A 15,000-nucleotide genomic window follows, 5' to 3' on the forward strand; every position below is an offset into this window, starting at 1 on the left:
CTCTCTCTCTCCCTCTCTCTCTCTCTCTCTCTCTCTCTCTCTCTTTTTGGGGAGGCTGATCTGTTATGATTAAAAACTTTTTCTTCTTTACTTCTTTATTTCTTCTCATCCTCCGGTTCGTGCTTTCTTCCATTTTGTTTATTTTCTCTGCATTCTTTTGGTTTCTCTCCTTTTCTTTATATGCAGTTTTCTCTCTTCCTTCTTCCTTTTGATCTTCCCCTTTTCCTCTTACGCTTCCTCTTCCATTTTCTCTTCCTCCAACGCTCTCCATCTATACTTTTACATCTTATTTCTCCTCTTTATCTTCTTCGTCTTCATCTCCTCTTTATCTTCTTCATCTTCATCTCCTCTTTATCTTCTTCGTCTTCATCTCCTCCTCCTCCTCCACCTCACCATCATGATTTCTGAAGCGTGACGAACTTTTATTTTCGAACAACACACACAAACACCACCTCATCCAAGCTACATATGTACACACACACACACACACACACACACACACACACACACACACACACACACACACACACACACACACACACACACACACACACACACACACACACACACACACACACACACACACACACACACACACACACACACACACATATGTACGTAGTCATACAGATACGTACATATATACATATAAACACACACGTATTCACAAACATAAACGCACACATACACACAGAAAACGTACACATACTCCTATACACCCCACCCCGTAAATACCCCCCCCCCCCTCCCCACACAAAAAAAACACACACACACAAGACCATGAAAACACATCATACGCACACGCACACGCACACAAGGCCGCCGCCAGTCGTGCACATCGATATACCCGCCGTGACGACCATGTGAGACGACCCTCCACGTGAACTCACCCCCCTCCACACGCCTCCTCTGACCCTCCCTTCGCCCCCTCTCCTCCTTCCCTCGCAACACCTGGACACGGGCCACGAGGCGACCTTCACCTTGCTAGGCGTTCGCTCCCTCCTCTCCTCCTTTCTCCTCCCCCTCCTCCTCCTCTTTCTCCTCACGTCTCTCCTTCTCCTCCTCCTTCTTCTCCTCTTCTTTCTACTCATGTCTCCCCTTCTCTTTCTCCACACGTCTCTCATTCTCCTCTTTCTTCTTCTCCTCTTCTTTCTGCTCACGTCTCTCCTTCTCCTTCTTCTCCTCCTCTTATTTCTCCTCATGTCTCTCCTTCTCCTTTTCCTCCCTCTTCTTTCTGCCCATGTCTGTTTCTCCTTTTCCTCTTATTCTTTCTGCTCATATCGCTAATTTTCCTTCTCCTCCTCTTTCTCCTCATGCACTTTCTTCGCCTTCTCCTCCTCCTCCTCCTCTTTCTCCTCGTGCTTCTCCTCCTCCCCCTCCTCCTTTCTACTCATGCCTCCCTTTCTTCTCATGCATATCCTCCTCCTCCTCCTCATGTCTCTCCTCCTTTTCCTCTTCTGCTTCACTCTCTTTCCAACCAATTCCTTTCTCTAATTTCTACTTCTTCCATTTTTCCCCACTTTTCTAATCATCCTTTTCTCTTTTCTAGTTCACACCCTCTCTCTCTTCCACTTGTTTCTTTCCGTGTTTTACATCTTTCTCGTTTCCTTATTTCCATTCCCCTTTTTCTACGCGCCTTAGCTTTCATTCCTCCCATTTATCCTTTCGTTTTTCCCTCTTTTCCTTCTATTTTTGCCTCTCCCTCTCTCCCCTTAGCCTTCTCATCCTCCGTCCCTTCCTTTCTTTCTAAATACCATAACATTCCCGCAAGCCTTCGTTCTCCTTTTCTTCAATTTTCTCTTCCTTCCTTTCTTTATGACCTTTTCCACCCTTTTTTTCTTCATACCTCCAACACTCTCTCTTTCTCTCCTACCTTATCTCCTCCATTCTCCCCTCTCCCCTTCCATATCCCACAGCACCTCCCATTCATTTTCCCCACATTCATCCTTCTCCTTTCACCTCTTCCTCCTTCCTCCCTTTTCCCCCTTTTCTCTTTCCCTCCCTTATCCAGGCGCCATCACCCCTAACTCTACCCCCCCCCTTACCCTACCCCTCCGCCCCCCCCTGAGGAGGATATTCACCCCTGGGTACTGGTCAACACACACAGGCTCCTCCCAAAGGCTACTGGCCACCGCCGCCGCCGCCGACACGTTTTAGGGGGGAGGGGGTGGTGGTGGAGGGGGTGGTGGTGGAGGGGGTGGTGGGGGAGGGGGTGGTGGTGGAGGGGGTGATGATGGTGCGGGCGGGGGTGGGGGGGTAATAGGACGTTTGGGGGGCGGGTGGGGTGGGGGGAAGTATGAGGAATTGGATGGGAGGTGGGGAGAAGAAGTCTGAAGGAAGGGGGTTTGGGGAAGTTGGGGAGAAAATGGGGAAAATGAGGGGGAGGGGCTGGGGAGATCGGGAGAGGGGGTAGGGAATGTTGGGGGTGGGAGATAAAAAGGGAGGGTGGAATGGAGGTGGTTTGGGGGAGGGGGAAGAGAGTGGGGTGATGGAGGGAGGAGGGTGGAATAGGTGGAAGAAAATGAGTGGGGGAGGCAAGGGAGGGAGGAAGCGAGGGAAGGAGGGAGAGGGTGGGAGAGAGAGACGGAGAGAAAAAGAGAGCGAGAGGGGGAGAAAGAGAGAGAGAGCGAGAGGGGAGAGAAAGAAAGAAAATAGACAAAGAGAGAGAGAAAGAGTGAAAGAGAAGTGGTGAAAGGGAAGGAGAAGAAGAAAAAATTATCGAGAATAAGATAGGAACGAGCAAAGGAGAGAAAGGGATGGTAGTGAGAAGAAGAGACGGGGGGAGGTAGGAGTGGGGGGTGAAGAAACGAAGGGAGGGGGCCGGAGGGGGGGAAGTGGGAGAGTGGATGCCCTCGGATACAACTCCTGCCTGCTTTGCCTGCTTGCTTACTCACCTGTCGGCTGCCGCTGCGCTCTCACGTGAGCAGATGACTCGGGGAATCTCTTAAGCTCAGACAACAGCTCGTCATGGGGGCTTAATGGGAGGCTGGGAGGGGGGTGAAAGGCAAGACTGGGGTGGGGTGGGGTGAAAGGAAAGAATGGGGGGGGAGGGGGATGAAAGGAAAGACTGGGGATGGGGAGGACGGCAAGACTGGGGGTGGGGAGAAGGTAAGCCTGGGTGGGGTGGGGGTGGGGGTGAAAGGAAAGAATGGGGGGAGGGGGATGAAAGGCAAGACTGGGGATGGGGAGGAAGGCAAGATTGGGTGGGGGAGGAAGGCAAGATTGGGTGGGGGAGGAAGGTAAGACTGGGGGTGGGGGTGAAAGGCAAGACTTAGGGGGAGGAAGGAGAGAGAAGAAAAGGGAGAGGGGGACGGAGATCGGGGGGGGAGGGGGCAAAGGAGAGGGAGGAAAAGGAAGAGCAAAAAATAAAAGAGAGACGGAGATTGAGGGAGGTAAATGGTGAGGCAAACACAGAGAGGTATGAAGAAGGGAAGATGAGGGACTGAGGAGGAAGAGGAGGAAAAAGGAGAGAGAGAGAGAGAGAGAGAGAGAGAGAGAGAGAGAGAGAGAGAGAGAGAGAGAGAGAGAGAGAGAGAGAGAAGAGAGAGAAGAGAGAGAAGAGAGAGAAGAGAGAGAAGAGACAGAAGAGAAGAGAGAGAGAAGAGAGAGAAAAGAGAGAAAGGAAAAAAATCAACGCCAGTTCCCGCCTAACAGCTGGCACCACAGGAACAGTGCCAGCCAGTCATGATGCAACCACAAAACAAAACAAAATCCCTAAGGCAAAGACCTTGGCACTGTCTTCCCCATAAAGGCACACACTCGACACAATTAATAACACGATAACATAAAAAAAAACATCTCAACAAATTAAAAGGTAGATGAAAAATACGATAAAATCAAATAACATAAAAACATCACAACAAACGGAAAGGGAAACGGACTCATTAAAAGAAAAGAAAGGAAAGAAAAAGAAAAAAGCGAGAAAAAAAACACGATAAAATAAAATAAAGAAAATTCATCCCAACAAATTCAGAGGGAGACGAACACCCCATAAAAAAATACACAATAAAATCCAATAAACAACATCACAACAAACGGAAAGGGAGACGAACTCATAAAAAAACACGACACAAAATATCACAACACATAAAAAAATACACGATAAAAGTCCAATAAATAACATCACAACAAAGTCACAGGGAGATGCACTCACTATTCCTGACGGAGGCGACGCAGCTGGGCCTTGCAGTCGGCCAGCTGGACGCCCAGATGGTGCACACTCTCCTGAGATGCGTCCTCCTCGTCCCGCTCTCCGCACACCGAGCGTAGGAGGTCCTGGAAAGGGGGAAAAGGGAGGTGAAAATGGGGATGATAAATGGGAGATGTGGGGGAAGGGAGAGGAGGAGGGAGAAGGAGGAAGGAGGAGGAGGAAGGAGAAGAAGGAAGATGGAGGAAGTAGGAGGAAGATGGAGGAAGGAGGAAGGAGAAGAATAAGAAAAAGAAGAGGCGAGAGGGAAAGGAAGAAGAAAAAAAGACAAGCAAAAGAGAAGAGAGACAGGCGTAAGCAGAAGTACGATAGAAGCGAGTGAAAAAAAAGAAACCAAGTAAAAACAAAAAATCGAAAGAAGAACCACAACGTAAGAGAACAGAGGCAGACGACGATGAGAGCGACAGCAGCATTTTGCGCGTGAAGGCTGGAGGTGATATCGACTGCATGATCGTGCTTGTCGCCATGAATGAAAGCACACATGATTGTTGCACATGTACGGAATGTGCAGAGGCATTCCTAAGAGGCATAAAAATATCTCTGCAGACATAGTCATGCGTGTATTCTTCTCACAATATGCAAGGTATTTCTTCTACTCAATATGCAAATATTTACATACACGTGAAAACGCACAGTATTCATATCTCCATATATATTCAGTAAATATGTAAGCATAGTATTCTAACAAGTGTACGGATGTATAGCATGTGTACAGATAGGTGTACGCGTGTGCAAACCCACGCAAGAATAAGCATAAACGTACAGAAGTGCTATGGATGTATCGATCTATACACATACACACACAAAACCAACTCCAATCATCCAATACAGAAAGAAAAACATCCAGACGACTACCAATCATCATTCCAGATCAGAATCTCACACAAAGGGGGGGAGGGAGAGGGGGAGGGAGGGAGGAAGAGAGAGAGAGAGAGAGAGAGAGAGAGAGAGAGAGAGAGAGAGAGAGAGAGAGAGAGAGAGAGAGAGAGAGAGAGAGAGAGAGAGAGAGAGAGAGAGAGAGAGAGAGAGAGAGAGACACACACACACACGCACACGCACACGCACACGCACACGCACACGCACACGCACACGCACACGCACACGCACACGCACACGCACACGCACACGCACACCCACACGCACACATACACATACACATACACATACACATACATATACACATACACACACACACACACACACACACACACACACACACACACACACACACACACACGCACGCACACACGCACACACACACAAAGGCTCGTAAACAGAAGCGATCAAAAGAAACTCTAGAAAACTTGGGGAGGAAAAGCGCGCGTCATCGCCACGACGCCGCAGTCCGGGGCGGTCGCGGCGCCGCACTCGCCCAGATCCCGAGTCTGTGACAGTGCCCGGCGAGGAAGGGGGAAGGAGGAAGGGGGAAGGAGGGAGGATAGGGGGAAAGAGGGGGGTAGGGGGAAGGAGGAGGATAGGGGGAAAGAGAGAGGGTGAAAGGGGGAAGGAGGGAGGATAAGGGGATGTTGGGAGGGAGGAGAGGGGGAAGGAGAGAGGGTGGATAGGGTGAAGGAGGGAGGGAGTATAGGGGGAGGGAGGGACGGAGTATAGGGGGAAGGAGGGACGGAGCATAGGGGGGTGGATCTCTCCGTCCCCCTATACGCCGAGGATAGGGGGAAGGAGGGGGATAGGGGGAAAGAGAGAGGGAGAAGGATAAAGAGGAAGGGAGTATAGGGAGTATAGGGGGAAGGAGGGAGGATAGGGGCCTAAGGGTAAGGATAAGTTGAGCATAGAGGGATAATGGGGGACAGGATGGGGATACAGTCGGAATAAGGAATGAAAAGGGAAGTACTGGGAAGAAATTGGAAGGAAAATGGAAGAAATCAAGGTAGGGTTTGGGATAAAATAGGGAAGAAATTAGGAAGGCAAAAAAAAAGAATGCATTGTGAAGGAAAAAAAGAATGTATTAGAAGTTGATTGGAGGGAGAGAAGAGAGGAAGAAGAGGGAAGAAAGATGGAGAAAGTGTACAAGTGACAGAAACAAAGAAAGAGAAAGTGAAGAGAGAGAGAGAAAACGCGGGCGTGAAAACGTAAAAAAAGTGAAAATATGAAAGAGTGACACGCGAGAGAGAGTGAAAACACACGAGAGTGAAAACACAAGCCTCTGTCCAGCGGCATCCACACCTTCTGCACCCACCCATCCCCCATCCCCCCATCCCCCCACTATCCACCCATCCCCTACCCTCCCTCATCTACCCATAGATTCTCATCACGTGACCTTGGCGTTGCACCCCCTTCCCCCTCCTTTTCCTTCTCCCTCCCCGTCTCCCCCTCCTTCTCCATCTCCTCCTCCTCCCCCCTCCCCCTCCCTCGCCATCATCCCCTCTCCCTCTCTATCTCCTCCTCCCCTCTCCACCTCTCTCCCTCTCCACCCCCCCTTCCCCCTCCTTCTCTCTCCATCTCCCCCTCTCCCTCTTTCGCCCTCGGTCTTTGCGCATTTCCCACGCTCCGCCGACACGCTCACGCTCGCTAACTACCCGGTGACGTCGCTACGAGAAGAGAGTGATAGCGAGGACGAGACAATAAAGACGGGAAGAGAAGGGGATGGATAATGATAAAAGACGGAAGGGGGCCGAGAGTGAAGGATAACGAATGGAGGGAGAGAAGAGAGTGATAGCGAGGACGAGACAATAAAGACGGGAAGAGAAGAGGATGGATAATGATAAACGGTGGAAGGGGGGCGAGAGTGAAGGATAACGATGGAGGGAGAGAAGAGAGTGATAGCGAGGACGAGACAATAAATACGGGAAGAGAAGGGGATGGATAATGATAAAAGACGGGAGGGGGCCGAGAGTGAAGAAAAACGAATGGAGGGAGAGAAGAGAGTGATAGCGAGGGCGAGACAATACAAACGGGAAGGGAAGGGGATGGATAATGATAAAAGACGGAAGAGGACCGAGAGTGAAGAAAAACGAATGGAGGGAGAGAAGAGAGTGATAGCGAGGGCGAGACAATAAAGACGGGATGGGAAGAAGAGCAAAGGTAGAGATAAAGATGGAAGGAGGCCGAGGGTGAAGAGTAACGATGGAGGGAGAACGATAGTGGGGGATAAAGATGGAAGGAAAAGAAGGGCGAGGGATAAAGATGGAGGAAGAATAAGGGATAACGATGAAATAGAGAAAAAATAAGGAGAACAAAGGTAAGGATAAAGAAGGAGGGCGAGAGTGAAGGTTAACGACGGAAAGGGAATAAGAATATAGGATAACGACGGAAGGGGAAGAAGAGCAAGGAAATAAAGAGGGAAGGAGAAGAAAGACAAGGATACAGGTGTAGGGCGACAAAAAGCAAGGATGCAAAAGACGAAAAAATTACAAGGAAATATAGGTAGATATAGAGCGAAAACGAGAATTAGGCGAAAGTATACGAGCGGTAGACAATAATAGAAAAAGGAGAAGGAGGGCAAGGGATAAAGACGGAATACGAGCGAGAAAAAGAAGAAGGAAAGAAGACAAGACAAGGGATAAAGACGGAATACGAACGAGAAAGAGAAGAAGGAAAGAAGACAAGACAAGGGATAAAGACGGAAGACGAACGAGAAAGAGAAGAAGGAAAGAAGACAAGACAAGGGATAAAGACGGAAGACGAACCAGAAAGGAAAGATAATAAAAGCGGGAATGAAAAGGCCGCGGCGGGCGTGGATAATACATCATACTTACATCACGTTCCTCAAGAAAACCGACGCCGGCCTAAGACGGACTTGGACGCGCCTCGATCTCGCGTAACAAAAGGAGGGGGAGAAAAAAAAAAAAAAAAAATCATACTGCCCATTTCCGCTCAGATGCACTCTTGGGAATGTCTAAGCATAGGCCTATATGGCTGAACGCGAAGATATACGCTACGGGCAGACACATACAGGCATACACAGACAGGCAGGTAGAGAGAGACAGACACAGACACAGACACAGACACAGACACACACACACACACACGCACACGCACACGCACACGCACACGCACACGCGCACACACACACACACACACACGCAGACCTCAAAAGTGCTAGCCAACCTACTACCTACCCCAGCCTCCCCATCCTCCCCATCCTCCCCATCCTGCAGCCCTCCCACCCTCCGCAAGGGACGCCGGCCAGACGACCATCCATCGAGACACACCCTAACGTATCAGTTGTACCATGCGTGGGAAACTGCATGATTCTCTCTCGCTCTACTCTCTTCTCTCGTTCTTTTCCCCCCCTCCTCTCTCTCGTTCTTTTTCCTCCTCCTCCTCCTCCTCCTCCTCTTCCTCCTTCTCCTTATGCTTCTCCTCTCTCCTCCTCCTCCTTCTCCTTCTTCTTCTCCTTCTCCTTCTCCTTCTCCTTCTCCTTCTCCTTCTCCTTCTCCTCCTCTCTCGTTCTACCTCTTTTTTTTTCTCCCTCTTCCTATCCCCTCCTCCCCCCTCTCTCTCTCTCTCTCTTTCTGTCTCTCTTCTCCTTCTCCCTCTCTTCTTCTCTCTCTCTCTTCTCCTTCTCCCTCTCTTCTCCTTCTTTCTCTCTTCTCCTTCTCCCTCTCTTCTCCTTCTCTCTCTCTTCTCCTTTCTCTCTCTCTCTCTTTGTCTCTCTTTCTTCTCTTTCTCCCTCTCCTCTCCTCTCCTCTCTCCCTTCCTCTGCCTCTCTCTCTCTCTCTCTGTCTCTCTTTCTTCTCCTTCTCCCTCTCTTCTCCTTCTCCCTCTCCTCTCCTCTCTCCCTCCCTCTGCCTGTCTCTCTCTGCCTCACTCGAAAGTCTCTGACCTCCGTCGTTCACACGGTCGTTCGCTCTCGTTTATTTATCACCCACTAAAATTTTCTTTGAAATTTGACTCTGAATTTGAATTTTCTTCGAATCTTTTGAAGGCTGAAATCCACGTGTAAATTCCACGGGTGAATAAGAGGAAAAATGTTTGAAGAGAAATGCCTAATTCCAAGTGAACATTATTACAGTAATGTGAGTGAGAATGAACATCATATTACCCATCAGGCCCTGAAAATAAGAAAATTAATGCCCTAAAAACAACAAAAATAAGCCCCCACCCCCTAAAAAAATGGCTACAGACCCATTCTTATAAATTAACACATTCGGAGGCCTTACCTGATGGAAGCCATCCCTCTCCTGCGCCAGCCTCCTGCAGTGCCTGACGAGGATGTTGAAGGACGCGGCGAGCTGGTCCTCGGGGACGGCCTCGATCGTGCTCCACTCCGAGGGCCACACCGCCTCAGGGTTGTCCGTCACCTGTGAAGAGAGGCGAGAGGAAGGTGAGTGAGATGAGTGAGGTGAGTGAAGGTGCCAAGGTGAGTGAAGGTGCCAAGGTGAGAAGGCCAAAGCAGGTGACTGGGAAGTGTACCTTAGGTGGCTGTGGCGAAAGACGTAAATAAGGTGACTTAAGATGTCTGGTGAGACTAGGGTGACTGTGACTGGGGTGACAGGTTTCTGGAATTACTGATATGACTGAAGTGACTAGGGTGGCTGTGATGATCTAGATCAGTGGTTCCCAATCTTTCCTATTCCGTGGCCCCCGACCAATACACAATGATCTCCATGGCCCCATTCAGTGTCTGCCATCTTTTCGGATTCAGTTATCACTAATAAATATTTTCATGGTGTTAATAGCTATAAGACAAGAACACTTTGTGGAAAAATTCCACTTTATGGCTTTCTGAGAGATAATCATATGTAGGTATTATAGAAGCTAAAGTTCAGTTTAATTCGACGTCAAAGTTGCTCCATGGTCCCCCAGAGAGCACCAGGGAGGCCATGGCCCCCAGGTAAGGACCCCTGATCTGGATGACCGGGGTGATTGTAGGTGCTCCCTGCAAGGCTTTAACGCGCACGTGACACAGGTAAGTATGTCAACGATATATCCACCCGTTACATCACGTCGCACAAATCACCCAAGAGCCAAATTATAAACCGTGACGAAAATAAACTTTTTAAGACTAACCCATAATCCAGTTAAGAAAAAATACCAACCGCACGCTACACATTTTTCCTCCGTCTAACTTTCCCCCAACATGCAATCGAACATGAACACGACCGCCCATTATCGGCCTCCAACCCGGATCCGGACAAATTCGTCATTGACAGGAGTTCCCACACGAGGCATGCGCCGTGATGGACCCCCTCCCCCTCCCCCTCCCCTTCCCCCCTGACCAATTTCCCCTTCGAGCTCCCCTCTCCCCTTTCCTCTCTTCTTCCTCTTCTTTACCAATTTCTCTTCCAACTTCCCCTCACCATCCATCCACTCTACCTGTCCTCTCTCCTACTCCTCTTCCACATTCTTCTACCCTTCCTCCATCTCCCCCCCTCCATTCACTTAACACGTCCTCTCCCCTTCTCCTCCACATTCTTCTACTCCTCCCTCCTCCACCACCTCCTCCCCATCCATCCACTTATCACATCCCCTGTCCTCCTCCTCCTCCTCCTCCTCCTTCCCCGCAATTCCATCATCTCCATCTTCCAGAGGCAGGAAATTCTTGCACTTTTTTTTCCCCAATGAGCCAAAAATGCCGGGTGGGTTTCTTGCCGGGCTGCGAGAAGTGGCCATTACTAGGGAACGAGGAACGCACCATCTGCCGTGGGCCGCGTGTTCTCTGCCGTGCGCTCCCTGCCGCGTGCCCTCTGCTGCCCACCGTCTCGTGACGCGTGTACGGCATTCCCCAGTGTAAGTTTTAAAAGAAAATAGACGGGGAAAAGTCCGTGGGAGATGGCTCTGTGGCTCGGCGAGAAGGACAACGCGGAGGAAAGAGGAAATGTAAATTATAAGCCGCAAAAAGGTTTCGGGGAATAGTTTCCCACGTCCGCAGATTATACAGAGCTCTCATAAATCTTGCTAATACACCGCGACACACACAAAGAGAAAGAAAGAGAGAGAGAATGAAAGAGAGAGAGAGAATGAAAGAGAGAGAGAGAGAATGAAAGAGAGAGAGAGAGAGAGAGAGAGAGAGAGAGAGAGAGAGAGAGAGAGAGAGAGAGAGAGAGAGAGAGAGAGAATGAAAGAGAGAGAGAGAGAGAATGAAAGAGAGAGAGAGAGAGAGAGAGAGAGAGAGAGAGAGAGAGAGAGAGAGAGAGAGAGAGAGAGAGAGAGAGAGAGAGAGAGAGAGAATGAAAGAGAGAGAGAGAGAGAGAGAGAGAGAGAGAGAGAGAGAGAGAGAGAGAGAGAGAGAGAGAGAGAGAATGAAAGAGAGAGAGAGAGAGAGAGAGAGAATGAAAGAGAGAGAGAGAGAGAGAGAATGAAAGAGAGAGAGAGAGAGAATGAAAGAGAGAGAGAGAATGAAAGAGAGAGAGAGAGAGAGAGAGAGAGAGAGAGAGAGAGAGAGAGAGAGAGAGAGAGAGAGAGAGAGAGAGAGAGAGAGAGAGAGAGAGAGAGAGAGAGAGAGAGAGAGAGAGAGAGAGAGAGAGAGAGAGAGAGAGAGAGAGAGAGAGAGAGAGAGAGAGAGAGAATGAAAGAGAGAGAGAGAGAGAGAATGAAAGAGAGAGAGAGAGAGAGAATGAAAGAGAGAGAGAGAGAGAGAGAGAATGAAAGAGAGAGAGAGAGAGAGAGAATGAAAGAGAGAGAGAGAGAGAGAGAGAGAGAGAGAATGAAAGAGAGAGAGAGAGAGAGAGAGAGAGAGAGAGAGAGAGAGAGAGAGAGAGAGAGAGCGACATAAAAAAGAAAGAGAGAGAAGGAATTTTATCAATTCATTCATTCAAAGCCCATGATCGCATGACACACTCGCTGCAGGCCGGACGTCATGCACATGTGGCTCCGCGATGTGTCACGTCGCCACTGACAAGAGAGAGAGGGAAAATCGGGCTTATTTTGGGGGAAAAGCTCTCTTTGGAAGCGAATATGACACTTTTTTTCTTCGTTATTAATGTCGATGTTGCAGAAAGTTCATTATTGGTGACTTCGTTATCGTTATCTCGGCGGTTTAGTACTATTATTACGACTAATAACGCGAATATCTGCACGTCGATGCATGACAAATACATAAAAGAGACATTTTGCATACACGTCACGCACACACCGCTGACAGAGACACTAAAACACTTGAAAAAAAAAAGCCAAACACCTCATACAACGATAGCAAAAAATCTCAGAAATATTCATAAAACCAATTCCTTCATATTAAACACAAGAAAATATGTTAATAAAACACGGAAGTAATAAAAAAAACAATGGACAGAAAAGAACTGCTGTGTTTTCCAATCTCGCTAACACATATATATCGAGCGAGCTCCGCGGGGAGACAAGCTGTAAAAAAAAAGTCTTACACGAATATCGTAGAAAAGGTAATAACCATAAGAGTCACCCCTTCCCCTCCCCCTCCCCCTAGCCCCATTCTCCCAGCCCTCCCTCTCTTGCCTCTCCCTCACCCCCAGGTTTCTTCCCTCTCTCTACCCCCCCCCCCCAGACCCTCCCTCTCAAGTTCCACTCCCTAATACCTTGTTCCCATCCCTGGCCACTTCTCCCCATTCCCTAAACCCCACTCCTCTTCCCCACTCCCCAGGCACTTCCACTTCTAGCCCCACTCTTACAGCCCTCCCCCTCTCCTGCCCCATCCCCAGGCACCTCCCCCTCTAGCCCAACTCTGTCTAGCCTCGATTCTCGATGCCTCTTCCCCAGTTTCCCATCCCTCCATCCCCCCATTCCCCTCTCCCATCAATTAGTCCGCAGCGAGATCGAAAAAGTTTTTTCAAGTTCACGCTAAACAGGAGTGCATAAGTGGCCTGTAAGTGGCACTCTAAGTTCACGTCTTGACCAATTTTCCTCGAGTAACTCAGCTCTGGAGTGTCTGTTGACCCGTCTCTCTCTCTCTCTCTCTCTCTCTCTCTCTCTCTCTCTCTCTCTCTCTCTCTCTCTCTCTCTCTCTCTCTCTCTCTCTCTCTCGCTGTCACTCACACTCACTCTCTCACACTCACTCACACACACACACACACACACACACACACACACACACACACACACACACACACACACACACACACACACACACACACACACACACAGAGAGAGAGAGAGAGAGAGAGAGAGAGAGAGACAGAGAGAGAGAGAGAGAGAGAGAGAGAGAGAGAGAGAGAGAGAGAGAGTATGTGTGTGTGTGTGTGTGTGTAAATGTGAGTGAATAAGTAAGTGAATGAGGGAGAGTGAGAGCGAGATATTCCCATCAGCCAAAGTAAACAACCGAAAAACGCTGCGGGAATTTAAGCAGAAAATTGCAATATTTACACGGCAAACTTGGAACAGCATTTTCTCGTGCATCATCGACCGAGGCAAGGAACAGCAAAAAAAAAAAGAAAAGAGAGAGAGTGAGAGAGAAAAAAAAAATCCATTACATCCCGGCATACTTTAACATAGTGCCTAATGCTTTATCCATTTTCACGACGCAACATTTTGCAGAATATGGATCTCTTTCGGGAAAACGAAGAAAACAAATTTTAAAAAATCGCACCAACTTCAGTAATAACAGTGGTGGTGGTTTTGAAAGTGTGAATAGTGAAAGCAAGAATAATGACAAAAAATGATAATTATAATACAAGATGACGATGATGATGATGATATCAGATACTGATAATGATGACTGATGTGCTGATGGTGATAAATGGTGGTGATGATAAATGATGATGGTGAATAATAATGGTAATAATGACTACGGGATAGCACCGATGATAATTAAGGCGAGAACAAAACAACTGAACGACGAGAAATAACAACAATAAAGTCGACGTAACTCCAGAAATAGCAACAACAGCAACAACAACAACAAAACACATGAATAAAAAACAACACACCAGCCCCAAAACCCAACAAGGAAATCGTACAACGACACTGGCCTTTCCGATGTGCAGAGCCAGCGTCCGGATTCGATTTCAACTTCCTATGTATTTCGCTCCACTTCGACATTCCCCGCCGCACCGCCCCCGGGGGATGGACGTGGCAACCGGGAAGGGGGGAGGGGGAATGGGGGGGGACATGGTTAGGGGATGAGGGGATGAAGTGTGTAGGAAATGGGGAATGAGGATGAGGTGGGGGGTGAGGATAAGGTGGGGGGAGGGGAAGGGAATGAGGATGAGGTAGAGGGGGAAGGGAATGAATGAGGATGAGGGGTGGGGTGGAGGGGAAAGGAATAAGGATGAGGTGGGGGAGGGGAAGTGAATAAGGATGAGGTGGGTGGGAGGGGAAAGGAAAGAGGAGGGGTTGCGGGGCAAAGGATGAGGAATGAAGGCAAGGAGGTGAGGAATGAAGGGTGGGGCGACGGGTAACGAGAGGTAGCGAATGACGGGAAATGAGAATAGATGAAAGAGCGACGATCGAGGACGAAGGATACAAGATGGGTTCTTTGAGAGGGGGGGGGGCGTGTCCGAATATCATGAACACCTCCGAATCAACTGAACACCGCCTGAGAACTTTTGCAGCCTTGAAATCCCTTCCACAATCAGCGGATACCCTGATCACCACCTGCCGACCCGCGTGAGAACCACCTGCCTCGTAGATAATTCCAAGGGACGGCCACGCGAAGGACTAACCCAGAACCACCTGTGTGTGCTCACCTGGCCTCCCCTGCCCGTCAATCCTTCCCCCTTTCCCCTCTCACTCCCCCTCCACATCACCTTTCCCCCTTCTCCTCTCATTCCTCCCCCTTCCTCATTTTCTTCCCCCTTCCCTCTCTCACTCCTCCCCCTCCCCATCTTCTTCCCCCTTCCCTCGACCCTCTTCCACATTTTCTTCCCCTTCCCCTTTCCCCCTTTCACTCCTCTCCTCTCCCCATCATTTTCGCCCTT

At 49.1% G+C, this 15,000-nt stretch overlaps 1 protein-coding gene across 5 annotated transcripts in view; it reads right to left on the reverse strand.

Annotated features, from left to right (window-relative positions):
- Girdin (protein girdin) overlaps positions 1-15,000 on the reverse strand; it is a 348,114-nt gene that overhangs the window by 37,868 nt on the left and 295,246 nt on the right. For all 5 annotated transcript variants that reach the window (XM_070113403.1, XM_070113393.1, XM_070113389.1 and 2 more), the window contains exons 5-6: positions 9,331-9,471; positions 4,154-4,275 (exon numbers count right to left, since the gene is read on the reverse strand). In XM_070113403.1, the coding sequence (XP_069969504.1) occupies positions 4,154-4,275; positions 9,331-9,471 (263 nt within the window). The remainder of the gene's footprint in view (positions 1-4,153; positions 4,276-9,330; positions 9,472-15,000) is intronic.

This window comes from Penaeus vannamei, chromosome 3, assembly GCF_042767895.1.
Source record: "Penaeus vannamei isolate JL-2024 chromosome 3, ASM4276789v1, whole genome shotgun sequence".
Lineage (NCBI taxonomy): Eukaryota > Metazoa > Arthropoda > Malacostraca > Decapoda > Penaeidae > Penaeus > Penaeus vannamei.